At 40.5% G+C, this 24,258-nt stretch overlaps 1 protein-coding gene across 3 annotated transcripts in view; it reads right to left on the bottom strand.

Moving 5' to 3' along the window:
- LOC126106588 (arylalkylamine N-acetyltransferase 1-like) overlaps positions 1-24,258 on the bottom strand; it is a 101,449-nt gene that overhangs the window by 36,782 nt on the left and 40,409 nt on the right. For all 3 annotated transcript variants that reach the window (XM_049912934.1, XM_049912933.1, XM_049912935.1), the window contains exon 2: positions 1,101-1,299. In XM_049912934.1, coding sequence (XP_049768891.1) covers positions 1,101-1,281 — 181 coding nt within the window. In that variant the 5' untranslated portion in view covers positions 1,282-1,299. The remainder of the gene's footprint in view (positions 1-1,100; positions 1,300-24,258) is intronic.

Below are 24,258 nucleotides of genomic sequence, written 5' to 3'. Positions count from 1 at the left end.
TAGTCACCAGCATTGAGTAGAACCCGTTGCCGTTACTCGCTAATAACAGTATTTTCTTATTCCGATAAACATCCCGAATGATTGCCACATAAGCGGTGACATAAAGGTAGAAAATTCATATTTTAGAGTCCAGAAAGCTGTATGCAACAGAAACTGCAGATGATTTTGACATTTTCATTGCGAAATTGCCGGCTTATTCATGCCTGAGGTAATAACAGAGGGCTGTTTGCCTGGGTTCTCTGCTAGCGTAATGAATGGTGTTTCCTACTGCAAGGGAGGTCTGGTTTGTTTTCGGTTCTAATCCTCGACGGAGGCAGATAGACTATCAGTAAAGCAATTTTAAGAAATTCTCGCGCCCCCAAAACGTTTTATTGCTACATTTATTCTGTACTGGCACCCTGTGGATGTCAATATGAAACTCTTGTAGAATTTCATACTTGTTACTGCCTTCCTTTTTCCGCTTCTGTCAATCATTGAATTGATCTACGTGTGGCACTGAATGATTTTTAACTGAATTTCGTTATGAATCTTCCCGCATTACTAAATTTGCACACTTTCACGGTAGGTCAGCAACGGTAATCCACTATGACTCGTCTGAAAGTTGACACAAACCGTTTCGCGGCCGAATGCGCATAATATTTGGTTAATTCGTAACGATCTGGGGTACTTTGTCTTACTAGAACAGTTGTGTTATCTCGATAAGGTGGAATTCACTTTTATTAGTACAGTTCATACTAATTAGCGTTTCTTCTTTCATTTGCATCTTATATTTACGTGTTGTGTTTAACACACTAATCACCATTAATATAGTCTTACACATGATTGAAAACGATCTGACAAAGTTCTGATACTTTGTCAGTTTCACGCCTGTGCATAGTATGTTGGTAGCACTTCGTCGCCTTGCCTGTTATGCTGTGTAGCAGACTTTAAAGCTGTGCGGATCAGCATAACGAAAAGGCGAGGGGTCTAGCTCGTCTTGTCCAAGACTGTACGTGTCCTGTGAACATAACTTCCAATCTACGATCGTGCAATTTGTTCTGTTTTTTTTTTTTCTGTGCATGTGTGTATTTGTACAGTGAGAGGAGAAGTGGTAGCAGTACCGTGGGGGAGGGCGTCCAGCAGGAGCTCCTCCTGCTCCGGGCAGGACTGCCGCCCGCCGGCCATGAGGCCCACGGCTGCGTTGAGGTGCTCGTCCCTCAGGAAGAACCGACGCAGAAAGTCCACCAGCTGGGGCCCGTCCCTCTCTGTCAGCGGCCGGATGGCGTAGCGCAGCGACGACATGGCTGGCCTGGTTACGTTCTGTACAGAGGTCGTTTCGTTACTTACACTATACACCCTCTATTCGACACACACACACACACAGAGAGAGAGAGAGGGAGAGAGAGAGAGAGAGAGAGAGAGAAAAGAGAGAGATAAGGAGAGAGGAGACGGAGAGAGAGGGCAGGGAGAGAGAGAGAGCAGACAGAGAGAATGAGAGAGACAGAGACAAAGAGAGAGAGAGAGGGACAGACAGAGCAGACAGAGAGAGAGAGGCAGAGAGGGAGACAGGGAGAAAAGAGGGAGGCAGAGTGGGAGAGAGACACAGAGACAGACAGAGAGAGAGAGGGAGACACAGAGACAGAGACAGAGAGAGAGAGAGAGAGGCACAGACAGAGCAGACAGAGACAGAGGCAGAGAGGGAGACAGGGAGAAAAGACGGAGACAGAGTGGGAGAGAGACACAGAGAGAGAGAGAGAGGGAGAGAGAAGCACAGACAGAGCAGACAAAGAGAGAGAGGCAGAGAGGGAGACAGGGAGAAAAGACGGAGACAGAGTGGGAGAGGGACACAGAGACGTGAGAGAGAGAGAGAGAGAGAGAGAGAGAGAGAGAGAGAGAGGCTGGTGGAGACAGAGAGAGACAGACAGAGCAGACAGAGAGAGACTGTAGGAGGATACAAGATGACTTGGGCAGGATTTGTGATTGGTGTAAAGAATGGCAACTAACTCTAAATATAGATAAATGCAAATTAATGCAGATGAATAGCAAAACGAATCCCATAATGTGAATACTCCATTAGTAGTGTAGCGCTTGACCCAGTCACGTCGATTAAATATTTGGGCGTATCATTGCAGAGCGATATGAAATGTGACAAGCATGTAATGGCAGTTGTGGGGAAGGCGGATAGTCGTCTTCGGTTCATTGGTACAATTTTGGGAAGATGTGGTTCATCTGTAAAGGAGACCGCTTATGAAACAGTAATACGACTTATTCCTGAGTACTGCTCGAGCGTTTGGGATCCCTATCAGGTCGGGTTGAGGGAGGACATAGAAGCAATTCAGAGGCGGGCTGCTAGATTTGTTACTGGTGGGTTTGATCATCACGCGAGTGTTACAGAAATGCTTCAGGAACTCGGGCGGGAGTCTCTAGAGGAACGGAGGCGTTCTTTTCGTGAATCGCTACTGAGGAAATTTAGAGAACCAGCATTTGAGGCTGACTGCAGTACAATTTTACTGCCGCCAAGTCACATTTCGCGGAGAGACCACAAAGATAAGAGAGATTAGGGCTCGTACAGAGGCATATAGGCAATCATTTTTCCCTCGTTCTGTTTGGGAGTGGAACAGGGAGAGAAGATGCTAGTTGTGGTACGAGGTACCCCCGCCACGCACCGTATGGTGGATTGCGGAGTATGTATGTAGATGTAGAAAGAGAGAGAGAGAGCGAGGGAGAGAGAGAGAGAGACAGACAGACAGACAGACAGACAGACAAGGAGAGAGAGCGACGCAGGGGGAGACAGAGCAGACAGAGAGAGAGAGAGAGAGAGAGAGAGTGAGTGAGAGAGAGAGACAGACAGACAGATAGAGAGAGAGAGACAGAGAGACAGAGAGACATACAGAGAAAGAGAGAGAGAAAGAGAGAACAGAGATAGAGACAAAGAGAGAGAGTAGCAAAATTTCGGAAATACATTTATCTAGGTAACACACGTAAATGATTAAGGTTGGCAGATCAGAGATTACTGTAATTGCGAGATAAGCCATTGCAAATGTGACATGCTGGTACACAAATAGCCGGTGTAGCGCCCAGAATGTTGAACACAAACATGCAAACGTGCATGCATTGTGTTGTACAGGTGCTGAATGTCAGCGTGGGGGATACAGTTCCATGCTTGTTGCGCTCGGTCGGTACAGGAAGTGTTAATGCTGCTTGTGAATGATGCTGCCGTTGTCATTCAATGATGTGCCATATGTGCTCGACTGGAGACAGATCTGGTGATTGAGCAGGCCAAGGCAACATCTCGACACACTGTAGGGCATGCTGGGTAAGTGGGCAAGCATTATACTGTTGGAAAACACCTCCTGGAATGCTGTTCATGAATGACAGCAAAAACGGTAGAATCACCAGACTGACATACAAATTTGCAGGCAGGGTGCGTGCAATAACCGGGAGAGGTTCCTGCTCTCATACGTAATTGCACCCCACACCATAACTCCACGTGTAGGTCCAGTGCACCCAGCATGCAGACACATTGGTTGCAGTCACTCAGCAGGTCTCCTCCTAATCGACACACGGTCATCACTGACACCGAGGCAGAAGCAGCTTTCATCAGGAAACACAACTGACCTCCAGCCTGCCCTCCAACGAGGTCTCGATTAACACCACTGAAATCGAAAATGGCGCTGGTTTTGGGTGAGTCGAATGCACGGAACAGGAAGTCTGGCTCGAAACTGTCGTTGACGTAACCGCTTTGTAACAGTTCGTTGTGTCACTGTGGTGCCAACTGCTGCTAAAATTCCTGCTGCATATGCAGCACGATGTGCCAGACCCATACGTCGAATATGATCATTTTCCGTCTCAGCAGTGTCACGTGGCCATCCAGAGCCTGGTCTTTTGCAACCGTACATTCCTGTGACCACCGCCGCCAGCAATAATGTACGGTGGCTACATTCTTGCCAAGTTTCTCTGCAGTATCACAGGAGAAAAATTCAGCTTCTCGTAGCCTTATTACACGATCTCGTACAAACTCAGTGAGGTGTTTATAATGGCGTCTTTGTTGCTGTAAAGCCATTCTTGACTAACATCAACCGAACACTTCCAGTCTCAAAGGTAGCTAACGATCACGACCTTTACAGCGTTTATTTGAAGGAAACTTGATTTGCATCCTCCCACTGGTGCTGTTAGCGCCTCTCTTATGCGGTTGGATCCTCTAACGACCCTACCACAACAAAGGTCAAAAATTAATTATGATTGTAGTTTTGCTCACGTTGCTAAATATTGCATTTTCGGGCAACAACAAAGTTATATTATGTGGCAGGTGTCATTAGAGCACAGTTAATAAAGTCATTTCATGAAATAATGGATAAACTAGGCACTCATCTTTTCGTGTTTCCCACGCTGGTCTCGTTGTGAACTCGTGGCTCAATCGTCAAAAATCTAGGTGGTGATGATTCCGAGCTCGGATGCTAGGGGCCTAGGTGTTATCCTGCGATATTCAAAAGTTTTATAGATGTGTTTCATAAGCCATTGTTGAAGATTAAACTTTTGCAAGTTAGAACAATGGTGATGTAAAAAAGTAATCAGCACTCCATATTTAAGTTACACTTCTTTTTTATTACTTTTGTTGCACCATCACTTCACAATATAAAACATACTTTAAAATATCTTCCTCACTCTTAAAGTTCACATTTCATAAACTGACTACAATTTGCGTCTTTTCAACATGACGACCAAGATTTGACTTTCTAATAACCGCTTACGCGCCCAAAAATCAGAGTTACAAGTACGTCAAAGATCATAGTGACAAAAGAAAGAATACACATAAGAATAATATCACTGCAATATAAACATATCGATGAATCAAAGTACCTCTACATTAATGAAATCAAATCTGAATGTTGTCACAGAAATATGTTAACTATTTCACAGAAACATAGTAGAATATTGCTGCTATTGAGAGGTTGAGGTGCTGTGCCGTAATGGTTACGTAATTCAAGTACCATTACAGTCCGCAACTCGTGGTCTCGCGGTAGCGTTCTCGCTTCCAGAGCATGGGGTCTTGGGTTTGATTCCTGGCGGAATCAGGGATTTTCACCTGCCCCGACTGTTGTGACGTCTTTATCATCAGCATTCATCCTCATTACGGTCGGAGGCAACGGCACAGACCACCTCCATTAGGACCTTGCCTAGTATGGCGGTGTGTGTCTCCTGCATCGCTCCCCTACACTCTGTCAAGAAGCGTGGGACTTATAACGATATGTTTACATAATGTGTATACATAAACATACGGTTATAAATGTCCCCGTTCGTCGTCTGATCAGTCGGAAGTTGCACTGCATAGGAGAGTAAATGCCTATTCAAAATATAATTATTTTGGATAGCTCAACATGAATTTCCTAAGGGACCGTAGTTTATCATGCATTTACCAGTAGAATATGGCGCGGAGAAAGTATTTCGCCGCATGCAACTTCCGTCCGAACTCGACGAAAGAATTCGTGACTGTGAACTCTCTATTTGGCAGAAACATAAAGAAAATTAAATAACTTCATGAAGGAGTGAGACATAGATTCTATATTAAATAAATAGTCCATACACCAGTTCCATTTAAGTCTGAATTTATGGCAATTAATAGACGAACCTACACTGCAATGAAGGATTTAACATGGATGCCGTTTTGACTGGCACTTCTCTTAATGAAAACAATTCCTTCGACGTTTTCACATACACGTCGCACAATAAATCTACTGCTAGACACTTTTAGTATTACACATTCACTTTTCACTAAAACAATATTATTTTTAACGATAATAATACGGCGGCAAGACATGCGCGTCCGACACAAGAGACAAGAGAAGAATGAGTAAGTGTTCATCGAGAGTATCTCGTACCTCCAAAAAAAAAAAATGTGTAAAAGTGTTCTTCTTCTGTCCGTTTTTTCGCGCCGCGGTTTTCAAAGTCAATAACTCACTCATCTCTGACGGCGCTTCGACAATAAACAAGTTACGTCACAGGTCGTTCACCTTTTACATTCTCGCAACATTATTTGCTAACTGTAGCTGTTGCCGAGCGACTGCTCGATTAGTGGATGATTTAAAATGATAAGACAATCACATAATGTTACATTGCCTTCCATGGGAATCTTGGAAATCAAGGAGATTACCAAGATTCACATGTCGCCGTTAACATTATGGGATTGAGTACTTTACAGATTTACATTGATCAAACACAGTATTCCTGTCATTTGATTATTAGGATTACACAAATATGGTGATCTGTCATTCATAGACAAAGACAGTTCTTAAGGTAAAGATACACAAAAAAATTTAAAAACTAAGACAGTAAATCTACGAAGTTTACAATGGACATTATACATTATACTCATTACAGTCTTCTTTTTTTTTTTTACAGAGTTCATACCGACCATCTTTGTGGCCTCAAGTTATTGTCCAGAGCTCATAGGCTCTTTGCTCCTGAAAGAAAAACACATAGGATTCATCTTTTTATACGCACATAATTCTCACACATGGAATTTCTCACACGTGTCCATTTTTATACACATATACTTCTCACGCATGGAATTTCTCACACGTGTCCATTTTCCATTGCTCACTAGTTGTCATGATTTTTACGCTTTCCTTGTTTGTGTATTGACAGGTAAGTTAAAATCTAATTCTTCTCCAGGTGAAGCTTATGCTTTGAGAAGTTGGATCGCTACTTTGCGGTCTCCGAGTAGAAAACTTTTCATCAGCTCTGGCGGGCGAGTCTCACTCGCACGTTACGTACACACGTTACATGTAACAAAAGAAATATAAATACCCATTAGTCTAAAAACTAAGCTTAAATCTATTTTAGGACTTGGGATTCATAGGAATTTGACTTTGTCAATGTGAATTTGGCTGTTCACATTTCATCCACGGGATATAACATTAGCATAGTATGTGATATGTTGTGAACTCATATAAAAGTCTTTTATTTTGGGAGCGACTTTCATGGAAAGTCCGTTTCGTCGAACTGCAGCGGGAGTGCTGTGCTAGTACATCATTTTAAATTTAACGCGTTTGTTACGTCGATGTACGTTGACACAGGCTGATTGTTAGAGCTGAATCGCAACTCGAGGCGCTCACTAGCCTCCACGCGGTACTTCAGCTTTTCCGCGCACGGTTCAGTGAACACGTTGCGTCGATGGTGTTGTGTTATTTTGTGGTTTGCTGAGCTGGTGAGGAGGGACGAGAATTATCAGGGACAGAGGCTCCATTGAAACCATCCCTGTCTCCACATTTTCCAGCCGATTTTGAAGATTTTAAGGTAGGCTAGTGCTCGCACTTTGCAAAGCAGCTAACACACTTGGTTTCCGATGCACTGCACGTAATCACATCACCGCCTTCGGTTACACAACCGGACTATCATTGTCCGTCGGCCTATCTGCACGTTTAACACTTTTTTCTTCATCGTGTCTGTGGCAGACTTCCACACCATTTTAAGCCTTCACTTACACACTACTACGTACACAATCTTTTTTTACAGTTTATAATCAAATAGTTTGTCTCACTTTGAAGCTTGTTAATTCAGAGCTTTGATTATCATGTCCATTTCAATTTCTGTTACTTTGTTGGTAACTACCTTAACATTTCGCTTTACATTGTTCCTCATCTTTCTCTAAGACTAATTATGCTTTTAGTTCACAGTCACAATACATTAGTTTCTCCGATTTGTTAGCAATTATTATTAGTTTAATTCATTTCAATCGTTCTTTCTATTTATTAGATTCATTAAAGTATCACTGTCATTTCAACAAAAATTCTCTTTTTACTAGATGTGAGGATCAATCAGTCACATTTGATTGCCCTCTCACATGAGAACAGAACACCATTCAAGAAAATTTCAAATTCCTTATCGCGATCTCGGTTTGCGTCTCGGATTGACTTTAAAAGGAAAGATAAAGACATTTCAAAACTAGCTTTTCCCGATTTCGTTCACGCGTTTCCTTTTGAAAATCGTATGCCAAACCAGCCTTCCACGTCAACCGCATTTCTCAATCTGTGACGTCAAGTCTACGGGACGGGTTTAGGCGGGTTAGGATATTTACACAAATTCAGAAGAAAGACATAGATATAATAGTACATAGAAGAAGAAATCTAGCAAACAACTCCTTGTTCCTTATGACTCAGAAATTAACTTTCCTTTGCGCCGTACGTCTGCGTACACGCTCCAATTACAAACTAGCTACTTTGTTTTGCCGGCGGTTTCACTGTCATTTTATTCTCGCCTTGACGCCTGTTTGCGCTACACTGCATTGGCCTCTATATATGACCTTAAGTCATAATTGCTTTGTCCTTGCCACTTACACTCTTATACTTGGTATTTATTTCACTTATGGCTTTGAATGTATCTGTCCTGCGTATTGCAATTACAATTAATGCTACTTTGTTTATCTAGCTGAAGGATAGCGCTTTCGTGGTCTTGTTGGTACTTACAAGTAACTCACATGCTTCGTAAACATTACGTTATTTTAATGCAGAGATGAACCTGTTCCAGATTTCTATGTACATTGGAACTTAATCTAGACATAGCTGACTTAGAAACTAGTTACATGTTTTCCTTTTTAGTGGGATCAGGAACCAATAATTGTCAAGCGACCCTTGTCCTTGACGAAAATAAATTTCGTTTCTGGATCATTGCTCCTTGAACTTAAAAAAAAATTCTTACATACTGTAATGTTGCTTTAATTTTGTATGCTGAAGTGTAATATTGTTACTTTAATTTGGGTGTGCTGAAATCGGAGCTAATAGACAATGAAAGTGGGTTAAAAGCCGTGATCTGTCTGGGGACGTTAACCGTGGATTACTGGGCAACTGTTTCATCAGATATTTAGTCTAGGTTTACCCAGCAGACTAACATTAATGATAATCTTTTAATAGTCATACAAAACCGGTAATATATATATAAAAAGGAGAATTTAAATAAAAAGAAAGAAATCAGTTTATATTTGGAAATTTATTTTAAGATTGTTCATTGAAATTTCAGCATATTATACGTGAGTTATAACTGAGCTGGTGCCTTATTTACGATTGAAAAGAATGTGAGATTGTAATCTTACGGAACACATAAAATATGGAGCCAAGATTTGGAAAACTGCGTACAACACTCCATTCATAAAATAACACACGAAGAACATTGAAACATAAGCAAGAAGAAATTAACCACAACCAACAGATTCAGTTTTTACCCAAAGAAATTACGTTCATACCACAATCCTGTCCGTCATGTAATTACCACACACTGGTATACTAAATTCATATTAACTCTTTGTGAAGTCTTCGCAAAAAGAATAGCTGAGGGCCACTTTGATGATTACACCACATGCTTCACGTGGTCAACTTGGTTTACACAAAGCGTATAACTCCACAATAATTTTGATAATTAAAATACATTAGATCGAAAAGCAATTGACAAAAGAAAAACCTTGAACTGGTTACTAACGTCTTACTATTAACCTGATGGGTCAAACAGTTATATAAGCACGTGGTAGTGGTCTCGCAAAGTACACCCCACGTGGGTTGAACATAAAGAAAAGCATAAAGAAAAGTTGCTATATTAAAAAAAATATTCTCAAGACGAGACGTTATAATCTCACGCACATTCGGATTTAAGATTGATGAACTTAGTTAGAGTTACTGATCAACACGTGGTTCCACTTTACTCACAAAGTAGTAACAAAGCAACTACCGCAAAATAATCTGAATTTAACACGAGAATTACACTCCGCTGCACTTTAAGATAGCATTAGATATTTTAGAGCTAAACCTGAAATCAAGGTGATTAAATTTTCAGTTAGGCTGAACTTAAGAAATCCATTGTCCTACGGACTTAACAGACACGCGCTTAGCCGGAGATCTTACCACTTCAGACGCTCGCCACGGCCACACTGCAACTGCCCTACTGCCGAGCGTGCTTCCTGAGGGAGGCTCACAAAGACCAACGGAAGTGGCCAGAGGGGCAGCTTCCTATACCAACATGACAACGGACGGACAGGACCATACTAAGGATAGAAACCTCTTTGCTTTTAGGAAGCGTAGCTACCTGTTCCGACGTTGGTCCTACTGTTCTCTAGCAGACAGCCTTGTCTGCTACCCTCAAGCATGCAACTAGAAATACATATGCTCATTCATCCTCTCACACAAAAGGGAAGGGGGATGACAGTATCTTATCATATACAGTATATAAAAGAAAGCGGATGTAGGTTCCGTATGAGACTGTGTGACCTGAATTACATATAAGAATTACATATAAACTGTGCTTTAAAGTGTAGTAGTGTGACAGATCGTTCTTGTTTATGTGTAAAAGTAACACGTTCCACTGCTCAGTCTCCTCCCAGATAGTCAGAAACGCCACAGTGCATTTAGAAGAGGAATTTATTCCATAAATGGCAACAGATTTAAGAAATTAAACATGAAAGGAATCCAACAGAGACCTTTCAATACTATGTTTTATTTTCACTTCTTTAGCATTTCATATCGCAGAAGCCGGCTTGTTAGGCACATCCTTCGCTTTCTATTTCATTTCTCTTAAATATTATCTCCTTAAAACTAAATCTTAAAACTAGAGTTCTTGGAGTTGATCACTTTCTTTGTTAAACAAGATTTTTTTTATCAGCTTGTCTGTACTTAAATTATGGCTCAAGATAATATATTTTAAATTGTCTGCTGTATAGCAAGATAGACTCACTGTCGTGTAATATATATTCTAAGCATTTTTTTTTTAACGAAGTCAAATCAGTTGTCACTTAGTCACTAGCGGCTAACCTTCTCTTGTCAGTATAAAGCTTTCCTTTTGACTTATTCTGTAGCATGATATTTTTTAAGATCAGAGTGATGGTATAATCCTTTTATTTTTCCATTTGCGGGATCAGAAATCAGATAACAACCTGTATGCGGTATACGAAGGATCTCGTAAGGTCCCTCAAAAAGACTTTGCCATTTTCGATTTTTGTGTAAGAGCAACGATGGTTTAAAGTGTGTTTTTAGCAAGACCTTTTCGCCTACTTTATAAGTTAACACCTTATTAATATGTTTGTCATACGCCTTCTTGCGTAAATTGGCTTGGGTGGTCAACGTTGTTAGAGCTTGTCTTATTCTGGCGTCTAAACTAGCACTTGCGTTGTTACACTTAGGAATTGAATTGACCCATTCATTTTTCTCTTGGTCAGAAGACATCAACTCACTCGGAGTGAAACCAGTAGACAGGTGTGGTAGATTATTCACAATTTCCTCGAAAGGTGACACAAAGTCAACCCAGCGAGTCTGCTGATTTGGTATATAAGTACGAATAAAACGATTAAACTCCTTGAACACCCGCTCAGTCGGGTTCGACTGCGGTCTGAACTTGGAGATAAGGATTTGCCTAATTTGATGACTAGCAAGGAAAAGTTTCCATCTTTTGCAGACAAAGTTAGACCCATTGTCTGAGAGAATTGATTCAGGTTTTCCGAATCTAGGAAAGTAGTCACGTTCTAAACGATTGATGATTAGTTGAGTATTTGCAGATCTCATAGCGTACAATCTCAAATGTTTGGTAAAGAGATCAATGACAGCTACAAGGTATCTTAGTCCTCCACGACCTCGTGGGAGGGGTCCTGCCAAATCTATGCCTAGGGTTTGTCTAGGTTTCTCTGTGATAATAGGATTCAAAGGCAGTATATTCGAAAGATTAAAAGGTTTTGCCTTTTGACAAATGATACAGTGTTTCAAGAGCTTGTGAATTCTGCTATGAAGGTTAGGGATGTAGCAGTACTTTGCTATTTTACGCTTACACTTTTCTGGACCAAAGTGTCCCCACGAAATATGTGTATACCAGAGTAAGTGTTCTACATATTCCTGCGGAATGCATACTAGCCAATTTTCTGATGACAGTGATGTTCGATGGAAAAGAACTTGATTATGCAATTTGTAATATTTGCACATGCGATGGGTAGGATTAATTTCGAGGATCTGTTTCACAATCGTCAACAACGGGCTACTATATGGTGAATTAGAATACTCTATGACTTTCCAGTTCAACATTTTCTTAATTTCATTACGAACTGCTTCCCTTCTTGCATACGGTATGGGATATGTCGTGCGACAGAAAGTTTGGTGCGGCACCACTTCCATAGTATATTCATAGTCTTTTATAATACCGGGTCGTTTTGAAAACACGTTGATATAGTGTGACAACAAACTGAATAATTCCTGTCGCTGAGGTTCGGATAACTCTGTTGATTCTGTAGTCTTATTGGTTATTTCCTGCTGAGAGGGTAAGTCACTGACTGTTATTGTATCATTAAATGTATCACAGTTACCATAAAACAAATTGAAATGATTACGACAAGGTGTTCTGCCTATCCTTTGTAATCTAATGCTATTACAAGTGCCAAAGTTTTTTACTCTTTCTTTCACTAACTCCAGTGCAACTTCTGTTTGCTGTACTAACAGTGTGCAAATGCCTATATAAAGATCTATTCGGGCTCTATATCGTCGTAGAAAATCCATTCCCAAGAGACATGGCACTGCCAAATTCTTGACAACGAGGAAAATACATTTTATGGGTATTGATTGAATCTCCAGTGGTACCCAAGCTTGTATACTGACCTTTTGTGTCTGGGAGCCGATGGCTCCTGTTATTGAACATCCTTGGACGGGTAATGTTAGAATTTTAATTAATGTACTAATTTGCTTATAGAAACATAAGGACATAGCATTAATATTGGCACCTGTATCTAGGATTACAGTCGTCAAAATTCCGGCTATAGGAAGTTTTGTCATAGCTTGCACTTGGTCATCTATCGGTTCATCACCATCAGTTGTCTCTTTCTCTTGTAATAATTCTTGTCTCATGTCAATCCCGTCATTGTATCTCAGTACAAGTACGTCATGGTTAGTCTCTCCGTCGAAGTGGTGGCCCCCATTCTGTCTCACAGCATCACTTAGGGAGCTTTCAGATGCTGGACTTAGTTTTCCTGTTTGTGTGGTTTTGATTGGCCTTCATCATTAGAAAGTTCGACCAATCTGACATTATGAGAACACTGAGGAACAAAATTACTGTTATGCACAAACCTCGTGTCAAAATGTTGCTGCGTTTGTTCTGGTGTCCAATACGTGTTACTGTCTTCCGCGTTTGCGAAAAATACAGGGGGATTGTAATGCCTTCGCGGGGTCTGATGATTTTTATTACTATTATGATTTCCGGAATTGTTACTGTGAAATCCACCTTCACACTGTGGTTTGCCGTTAAACTGTGTGTTTCTGTACATTCCCTGCGCTTGATTTTTACTAGGCGCGGAGTTGTATTGGTATGAGTGGGCGTTATCAACTGTTTGTTGCTGCCCGTAATTTGAGTGTTGGCTGCGCGAGTACGGTGCATTCCATTGCGATCCGCTCTGCTGTTGCCAACCTTTTTGACTGAAACCGTTTCCAAACTTCTGCTTGTACGATTGATTGCCGTACTGGTTACCAGTCGTGTTATACACGGGATTGAATCGGTTGTGTTGATTATGTCTATTCCTTTTGTGCGGATACCCACTGCCTTTATTTCCGTTTTGCCAATCGTTACTACTTTTTGAACCGTTCCCTGGCTTTTCATAGCCGTTACTGTCGTAATGTTGTGGCCAAGAATTGTGCGGAGTATTCCGCGGTTTGTTAGCTCTCATGTCCTCATAGATCAGGTCTAGGGAATCTAATATCGACAGAAAGGTATCTGGATCATCATCTGGTATGGCTATCAGCTTTTCACGAATCGAAATGGGTAATTTAGACTTGAGAATCATAATTACATCTTTACTATTGATAGGGTTATCCCAATACCTAATTTTGCCAAGATATTTTTCGAAGTACATTCTCAGGCTACTATTCCTGGGGTCAAATTGTACTGCATTATAGACTTCTTTACGAAGGCGCTTCTGAACACCTTCGCTCCAAAATTTGCTGAGGAAACAGTGCTCAAACTCCTCATATGTTCGACACTTATCAACCATTTCTGTTCCCCATATTGCCGATTCGCCACCTATATATCCGGTAACAAATTGGATTCGCTGTCTATCAGTCCACGAATTTGGAAAAATCCCGGAGAATCCACGAAGAAAGACAATTGGGTGGATATTTCGTTTTTCTGGGTTAAAGGTTTGAAAAACTCGATGCTTTATCATGCTTTCTTCCTTCATCATTTTTACTACTGAGTCAGATTCTTGATTTCGGTGACTAACTGGAATATGTGGTGGTGAAGTGTGTTCATTAGATACAACAGGTATTCGGAATTGCCGAAATAATTCATCTTCTTCCTCTGAGGCTAAAGAGTTAGGATAATTCGGTCTCTGTATTCGGGAACTACTACTCACTTGTGCCTTCAGGTTATTTAGCTGTTCCGTTACCTCTTGCTTCCAATTTGGTAATTCTTGCTGAAGGGTACGCCTAATGCTACCGAGTTCAGACATTACGGTATCTCCGGAGCTTCCAGGAGCTGACAAGATACCAAGAGTGGTTGCTTTCACAGTCTCTACTAGGTCTTTGTTAATTTTATCTTCGACAAATTTGTCCTTTCCAGCAATCCAGTTCTCATACTTTTCTCTAAATTCTCTCTCATGACTATCTAGCCTCTCCTTTACTTTCGTTTCCGTTTCCAGAGTCAAATTTGACATTCCCTCAGTTAGTTTTTCTACCTGCGTAGTTACTCTGTCTAATCTGTGATTAACCGTGGTTACGGTGGAGTCAAGATTCTTGGTTGCGTTTCGGATGTCAGCTGTCTCGCTTTGCATGGTAGCTAAAGTGTCATTCAGTTCGAAAATTATTCCACTTCGCATTTGAGAAACAGCATCCTTAACTTGCTTTGCTACTTCTTTGGCTACGTTTTCTCTAACAGTTTTTGTTTCTTCGCTTACTGTAGAAAGTTTATCTTCAATTACTGTAGAAAGTTTATCTTCAAGTGAGGCTAACATTTGTCTATTTTCGTCTTTCAAATCATCTTCAAGTGAGGCTAACATTTGTCTATTTTCGTCTTTCAAATCATTTTTAATGGAATTCACCATTTGGCGATTTCCGTCCTGCATCATTTGACTTATTTGACTCAGTAGCTGTTTGAATACATCGTCTGTCACTACCCCTGAATTGCTTTCACCTGCCTCCCTTGTAACCGGTATATGGCTACGACTACTAGTGGCAGAAACTATGTTGGCATTGTCTAGTTCAGTACCGGTAACATTATGGTGTGAGGCACCAAAGTCCGTAAGATTTCCCACTTCACTTTCTACAATTGTTTCAATTGGTGTCTCAGCCCTACTAATTACCGTGCGGGACCGTAAGCGACGCGACACTTCACTCGTTTCATTCCGTTCATTTGAATCTAGTGATGACATTTTATCGTCTGCCATAGCTCACTTATTTACAAACAGTAAGTCAATGAAGTTCGTTTGAGCTACGGCCGTCAGCTGTCGACAGAGATGTAATTTATCGGTTGCGAGTCGGTTGTCACTGCTACGTCACAAGATCGGAATGTCGGGAAGATGCACGTCACGAGAACAAGAGACTATTCTGGACCGTAAAGAAAGTATGGCTGCACACTGTTCAAAATAAATGAAAACTAAGGCTGGTCAGCTCCGTGAACAGGCAGCGGACATTTAAAAACAAATGATATGCAATACACAACAATGGAATTTAAACAATACTTGAAGAAATTACTAATCTACTAAATGCAATCTACTGAATTCAAAGCAAATTTTACTGCAACTAATAAAGATCGTCACAAATTGATTAATGTCGGCTGAAATTAAGGAAGCTTGGCTACGGCTAACAAAATTTTAACTTACGTTACTGATGACTTGGGCGTTGCAACTAGATTTTCGCACAAATTCTGTTCCAAAAAAAATCTCTCTTCCATAATTTTCTCTGAATATCTCGTTTCTTTCGCTCAATGGAAATTTTATTGGTTGGCGTTTGATGCCATGTAACAAATAAAAAGCACAAGATTAGCTACAATTATTTATGAATATTCCCACAATGCGTATCTTATATAAATTTTTATTCCTTTGAGTATATTTTTTAAATTCAAGTCCCTGTTCGGGCGCCAATTATAACGATATGTTTACATAATGTGTATACATAAACATACAGTTATAAATGTCCCCGTTCGTCGTCTGATCAGTCAGAAGTTGCATTGCATAGGAGAGTAAATGCCTATTCAAAATATAATTATTTTGGGTAGCTCAACATGAATTTTCTAAGGGACCGTAGTTTATCATGCATTTACCAGTAGAATATGGCGCGGAGAAAGTATTTCGCCGCATGCAACTTCCGTCCGAACTCGACGAAAGAATTCGTGACTGTGAACTCTCTATTTGGCAGAAACATAAAGAAAATTAAATAACTTCATGAAGGAGTGAGACATAGATTCTATATTAAATAAATAGTCCATACACCAGTTCCATTTAAGTCTGAATTTATGGCAATTAATAGACGAACCTACACTGCAATGAAGGATTTAACATGGATGCCGTTTTGACTGGCACTTCTCTTAATGAAAACAATTCCTTCGACGTTTTCACATACACGTCGCACAATAATTCTACTGCTAGGCACTTTTAGTATTACACATTCACTTTTCACTAAAACAATATTATTTTTAACGATAATAATACGGCGGCAAGACATGCGCGTCCGACACAAGACAAGAGAAGAATGAGTAAGTGTTCATCGAGAGTATCTCGTACCTCCAAAAAAAAATGTGTAAAAGTGTTCTTCTTCTGTCCGTTTTTTCGCGCCGCGGTTTTCAAAGTCAATAACTCACTCATCTCTGACGGCGCTTCGACAATAAACAAGTTACGTCACAGGTCGTTCACCTTTTACATTCTCGCAACATTATTTGCTAACTGTAGCTGTTGCCGAGCGACTGCTCGATTAGTGAATGATTTAAAATGATAAGACAATCACATAATGTTACAGACTTCATTTCCATTTCCATAATGCCACTGGCGCTAAATTTGAACTGACATAACCTTTCAGATGTGGTAACATGCTTACCAACTTTCGATATGTCGCACAACTCCTTCTTGACGTTGCGACTTTTTTCCTCCAGTGTCGATGTGGAAGGGCTCCACTTAATATTTACGAAAGTATGAGCGTAGGCTTCAGTTTGGAAGCCTTCCAGTGTTCACCATGTCCCCTACAGCACGTTTTGACTATCCAGCCGCAACCCCAAACACTAGTGCTCTCCACACACTTGCCCTGCCACGCGCTTATCTAGCGACCACGTTATTCTGTGCACACCCTACCACTCTACCTTGTAAGAACAGCGAGTTTTTCTGTTGGGAGGTGGCTGTGTGGTGGGTGGCCACATATGATGAACTCGTCAGTTCCTCAGCCACATTTACTTGTTGGTTTGGAGCGTTTCCATGGAGGAGGCTACATCTAATTCCACCACTTGCTGTGAGACCATTGCGAACTCTCATCTGCTGTATTACATCTTAGAGCAGGACGAAATCAGTGAACTTATTTTGGTATGATTGAATGTTGACAGTGTTCGTAGACGTTCGACTGTCTCAGAATTCAACTGTTCCTTTTATCTAAAATTTCCAAAGGGACTGGTAGCGGCATCTTGTGTGTGCCACAGGTGTTCCTAGTAAATACGCGCTGTCTCGGTGGTACCTTACATTAGGCTGGTTTGCTGCCTAATCCTCTGAACTGGTAATGTTTTGTAAATACATTTGCGTTCTTAAATGATTAAAGGAAAAGGGGTCAGGAAAGGTGCTTCAATTTATGGGTGTATTTTAAGGCGCTATTGTATATATGTTAACGTCGTCGTTTTCCTCTCTTAGAGCTTGTAATGGTACTTGAATTACGTAACCATTACGGCACCTCATCTGAACCTCTCGATACCAGTAATATTCTACAGTGTTTCTGTAAATTAGTTAACGTATTTACGAGACAACATTCAGATTTGATTTCATTTGTGATACATCGATATGTTTATATTGCAATGATATTATTCTTATGTGTATTCTTTCTTTTGTCACTATGATCTTTGACGTACTTGTAATTCTGATTTTTGGGCGCGTAAGCGATTAGTTGTTAAGTTGTTGTTAGAGAGTCGGACCTTGAGAAAGTCAAGATGTGGACGTCATGTTGGAAAGACGAATATTGTCGTCAGCTTATAAAATGTGAACTTTAACAGTGACTGTGAGGAAGATGTTTTCAACAAAAGTGTAATCTCCAAGAATGGTTTGTGAAACGCATCTACAAAACTTTTGAATATAGCAGGATAAAACCTAGGCCTCTTTGCATCCGAGCTTGGAATCATAACCACTTAGATTTTCAACGATTGAGCCATGACTTTACGACGAGACCAGCGTGGGATACACAAAAAGATGAGTGCCTAGTTTTTTCATTATTACATGAAATGACTATTAACTGTGCTCTAATGACACCTGCCACATAATGTGACTGTTGTTGCCGGATAATTCAGTATTTAGCAGCGTGAGCAACACCACAGTCGTTATTAAAATTTTGACCTTTGTTGCAGTAGGGTTGTTAGAAGCTCCAAAACCTAATTGGATTATACTGTATTCTACCTGCTCAGAATGAGTGGGGACTGCCTCAGGCTTCCAATGGCGAATGTAAATACCAGCTTCTGAACTAATATTCAGGCTGAACCCTTTGTGTTCTTCACTGCTAAATCCCGGATTGTAAATTAAACTATTTTGCTTTAGTCGTATTTTTAAAACAATTTCTGCTAAGTGGTCTAATCTGATTTTGGGCGCATTTAAATAATACCTTCATACCGTTTCTTACTGGCTCCTTTCTCATTTTTTGGCTTTGGGGGTGTTCCAGTGCAGTAATTTTATTACTTTAATAAAAGTATTCAGGTTAGCAATGTGTGCTTAGTGTAAATGTATGGTACTGAAATATTTTTTTAAATTTTTCTGCTGACTCTGGTCTCAGTAGTTTACCACTTCCGGATCCCGTTTCAGATTGAAGTGTTCATTTTTACCATGCACTCTTTAACAGTGGAGTTGCAGAGATATAACGTGAAAAGGTTCGATGAACCTTCTGACAAGTACTCAAGTGTGAACTGCAGAGTAGGCACATAGCTGTAGGCGTGGAATGTATATTTAAATGGAAAAAATTCGAGATTTATTTACAATGTTGGAGCATTTACGAATATTCTAGAATGAACGTTTGTTTTCGAATTTTCTAAAATATTCTCGATTTTTCTAGACTACCCCAGAGTGTTCTAGAGTACCCCAGAGAGAACTCTATTTCTTTTAATGATCTTGTATGTTTCTGAATGTTCGAAAATGTTTTATAAAAGTCAAAAGACTTTTAACGTCCTCGAATATTTATTAATCCTTCGAAATGTTCTGGGTGTTCCATAAAGTGATGAATGACTTAGTGACAGAGAACTTTCTTGAAATTAGATTTTTGTGGAATACTTGAGTGGATTTAACAAACGTTTGAGCATTCGAGAGTATTTCTCAGCTTGAAGCACCATTTTTTAGATTTTTTGGAGGTTCATTTTTCTGGTGTTTTCGAATGTTGAAGTGAATTGGAATGTTCTCAGAAAACAAATGAAAATAAAGACGAAGCGAAGTGGGCATTTTCAGCTATTAGTGTACAAAACAAAAGATAACATTGAACACACAAACAAGATTCATATTTTGTAACTAGAGTCCCCCCCCCCCCCATGAACCACGGACCTTGGCGTTGGTGGGGAGGCTTGCGTGCCTCAGCGATACAGATGGTCGTACCGTAGGTGCAACCACAACGGAGGGGTATCTGTTGAGAGGCCAGACAAACGTATGGTTCCTGAGGAGGGGCAGCAGCCTTTTCAGTAGTTACAGGGGCAACAGTCTGGATGATTGACTGATCTGGCCTTGTAACACTAACCAAAATAGCCTTGCTGTTCTGGTACTGCGAACGGCTGAAAGCAAGGGGAAACTACAGCCGTAATTTTTCCCGAGGACATGCAGCTATACTGTATGATTAAATGATGATGGCGTCCTCTTGGGTAAAATATTCCGGAGGTAAAATAGTCCCCCATTCGGATCTCCGGGCGGGGACTACTCAGGAGGACGTTGTTATCAGGAGAAAGAAAACTGGCGTTCTACGGATCGGACCGTGGAATGTCAGATCCCTTAATCGGGCAGGTAGGCTAGAAAATTTAAAAAGGGAAATGGATATGTTAAAGTTAAATATAGTGGGAATTAGTGAAGTTCTGTGGCAGGAGGAACAAGACTTTTGGTCAGGTGACTACAGGGTTATAAATACAAAATCAAATAGGGGTAATGCAGGAGTAGGTTTAATAATGAATAAAAAAATAGCACTACGGGTAAGCTACTACAAACAGCATAGTGAACGCATTATTGTGGCCAAGATAGACACGAAGCCCACGCCTACTACAGTAGTACAAGTTTATATGCCAACTAGCTCTGCAGATAACGAAGAAATTGATGAAATGTATGATGAGATAAAAGAAATTATTCAGGTAGTGAAGGGAGACGAAAATTTAATAGTCATGGGTGATTGGAATTCGACAGTATGAAAAGGGAGAGAAGGAAACATACTAGGTGAATATGGATTGGGGCTAAGAAATGAAAGAGGAAGCCGCCTGGTAGAATTTTGCACAGAGCACAACTTAACCCATAGCTAACACTTGGTTTAAGAATCATGAAAGAAGGTTGTATACATGGAAGAACCCTGGAAATACTAAAAGGTATCAGATAGATTATATAATGGTAAGACAGAGATTTAGGAACCAGGTTTTAAATTGTAAGACATTTCCAGGGGCAGATGTGGACTCCGAGCACAATCTATTGGTTATGAACTGTAGATTAAAACTGAAAAAACTGCAAAAAGGTGGGAACTTAAGGAGATGGGACCGGGATAAACTGACTAAACCAGAGGTTGTACAGAGTTTCAGGGACAGCATAAGGGAACAGTTGACAGGAATGGGGGAAAGAAATACAGTAGAAGAAGAATGGGTAGCTTTGAGGGATGAAGTAGTGAAGGCAGCAGACGAACAAGTAGGTAAAAAGACGAGGGCTAGTAGAAATCCCTGGGTAACAGAAGATATATTTAATTGATGAAAGGAGAAAATATAAAAATGCAGTAAATGAAGCAGGCGAAATGGAATGCAAACGTCTCAAAAATGAGATTGACAGGAAGTGCAAAATGGCTAAGCAGGGATGGCTAGAGGACAAATGTAAGGATGTAGAGGCTTATCTCACTAGGGGTAAGATAGATACTGCGTATAGGAAAATTAAAGAGACCTTTGGAGAAAAGAGAACGACTTGTATGAATAGCAAGAGCTCAGATAGAAACCCAGTTCTAAGCAAAGAAGGGAAAGGAGAAAGGTGGAAGGAGTATATAGAGGGTCTATACAAGGGCGAGGTAGTTGAGGACAATATTATGGAAATGGAACAGGATGTAGATGAAGATGACATGGGAGATACGATACTACGTGAAGAGTTTGACAGAGCACTGAAAGACCTGAGTCGAAACAAGGCCCCCGGAGTAGACAACATTCCATTAGAACTACTGACAGCCTTGGGAGAGCCAGTCCTGACAAAACTCTACCATCTGGTGAGAAAGATGTATGAGACAGGCGAAATACCCTCAGACTTCAAGAAGAATATAATAATTCCAGTCCCAAAGAAAGCAGGTGTTGACAGATGTGAAAATTACCGAACTATCAGTTTAATATGCCACAGCTGCAAAATACTAACGCGAATTCTTTACAGACGAATGGAAAAACTGATAGAAGATCAGTTTGGATTCCGTAGAAATGTTGGAACACGTGAGGCAATACTGAGCCTACGACTTATCTTAAAAGAAAGATTAAGGAAAGGCAAACCTACGTTTCTAGCATTTGTAAACTTAGAGAAAGCTTTTGACAATGTTGATTGGAATACTCTCTTTCAAATTCTGAAGGTGGCAGGGGTAAAATACAGGGAGCGAAAGGCTATTTACAATTTGTACAGAAAGCAGATGGCAGTTATAAGAGTCGAGGGGTATGAAAGGGAAGCAGTGGTTGGGAAGGGAGTGAGACAGGGTTGTAGCCTATCCCCGATGTTATTCAATCTGTGTATTGAGCAAGCAATAATGGAAACAAAAGAAAAGTATGGAGTAGGAATTTAAATCCATGGAGAAGAAATAAAAACTTTGAGGTTGAACGGAATGGACAGTGTCATGAAAGGAGCGTATAAGATGAACATCAACAAAAGCAAAACTAGGATAATGGAATGTAGTCTAATTAAGTCGGGTGATGCTGAGGGAATTAGATTAGGAAATGAGACACTTAAAGTAGTAAAGGAGTTTTACTATTTGGGGAGCAAAATAATTGATGAAGGTCGAAGTAGAGAGGATATAAAATGTAGACTGTCAATGGCAAGGAAAGCGTTTCTGAAGAAGAAAAATTTGTTAACATCGAGTGTAGATTTGTCAGGAAGTCGTTTCTGAAAGTATTTGTATGGAGTGTTGCCATGTATGGAAGTGAAACGTGGACGATAAATAGTTTAGACAAGAAGAGAATAGAAGCTTTCGAAATGTGGTGCTACAGAAGAATGCTGAAGATTAGATGGGTAGATCACATAACTAATGAGGAGGTATTGAATAGAATTGTGGAGAAGAGGAGCTTGTGACATAACTTGACTAGAAGAAGGGGTCGGTTGGTAGGACATGTTCTGAGACATCGAGGGATCACCAATTCAGTATTGGAGGGCAGCGTGGAGGGTAAAAATCGTAGAGGGAGACCAAGAGATGAATACACTAAGCAGATTCAGAAGGATGTAGGCTGCAGTAGGTACTGGGAGATGAAGAAGCTTGCCCAGGATAGTGTAGTATGGAGAGCTGCATCAAACCATTCTCAGGACTGAAGACCACAACAACAACAACAACTAGAGTTCACAGTTTTGTACACCTTTTAAAAAAGATATCAGGGTCGCCATTGACTTACATCTATTTACTCATAAAATTAACTGCCGCAGTCCCAGCCAAGTGGTCGAGTGGAATCGGCAAAAACAAAGCGCACATACAGAACTGCAGCTACATAATGCCAAGTATATGACAGTTATAAAGTAACGGATTTGCAGACGACCCATTGGTGCTATCTCAGGACAACGAAACCGTGCACAAACAAATACAGATTCTTAAAGGAACAGCAGAAGAGTAGAGCTCATCTGGAAAAGCTAAATACGTGCTGGGCTGCTACCAGGCACCCAAAATTCTGGACACTATAGTCTATTCACCGAGAGCTGGGACGACCACCGCCCGTTGCAGTGAAAGCAGGAGTGTCTAAAATATTTCGTGTACGCTGTGCAGTTGACCGCCTGGCTGACGTCACAGTGAAACATGAGCTGCTCGTGATAACCCCTTTGTTGTGAACTTTGGCTACAATGTAATGAAAGATAGCGTAAAACACCAACAAGCGGCAAAGCAGATACAAACACAGGCCATTTTAACAACAATACTAGTTTGCAATGATGTTAAAGGTACGATGAAACTAATTTCATTCTGTCGAACTCAAACTATTTTCATTCAGGTTTAAATTCCAGATTTGACTCAACTTTTTTCCACCACATAGAGGATACATTTGTTCCTCTTTTCTGCAGTCACTGTTTTTACTACTTATTCTAATTACTTTAACTTCCGACATTCTGTATGTACTGTTTTTTTCTGTTTTTTTTTTTTTGTTTTTCTCTCTCTCCCTCTCTCTCTCTCTCTCTCTCTCTCTCTCTCTCTCTTGGACTGTGGCCCAGAGCAACTCATTGACGTTTAATTCGCAGTAGTACGAAGGAATTGGAAGAACAGTTTTCCTTACATTTTTAGCCCTTTCATCAGATGCATACTCGTTGTGTGGCACTGTTTTCTTCAACGATTTCTAGTAGTTCTTTCTTCGACATACTGTCTTCAAAATCGATATTTTAAGATTTTAGTCATTCTGATACATCTTGCTGTTTGGAATCCGCATTAAGAGCTTTTTCTTTACGACGAGAATGGTACGGAGCGTTATCAAGAAAAATAACTGCGTTTTTCTGAAACCTAGGAAGGACACCTTTAAGCACTTCTCGAACGCATCTGCGTACATTTCCTCATGATTTTCTTGGGTTAGAAAATCTACAGCCTTCGATGAAACCTGCTTTTCTGTCACCTTTAACGGTTGGGCCATTGTTTCCGGTGGATAATGCGGACAGAAACGCTTGTTTAGAGGATTTTATGGCATTATGTACCCAGACGTTACTTCAGATATATCCTGCATTCAACTATGTCTGTT

The sequence above is a fragment of the Schistocerca cancellata genome, chromosome 10 (assembly GCF_023864275.1).
Source record: "Schistocerca cancellata isolate TAMUIC-IGC-003103 chromosome 10, iqSchCanc2.1, whole genome shotgun sequence".
Taxonomy (NCBI): domain Eukaryota; kingdom Metazoa; phylum Arthropoda; class Insecta; order Orthoptera; family Acrididae; genus Schistocerca; species Schistocerca cancellata.
Note: the sequence above shows the minus strand (reverse complement) of the source record. Positions and strands in the feature narration are given on the sequence as shown.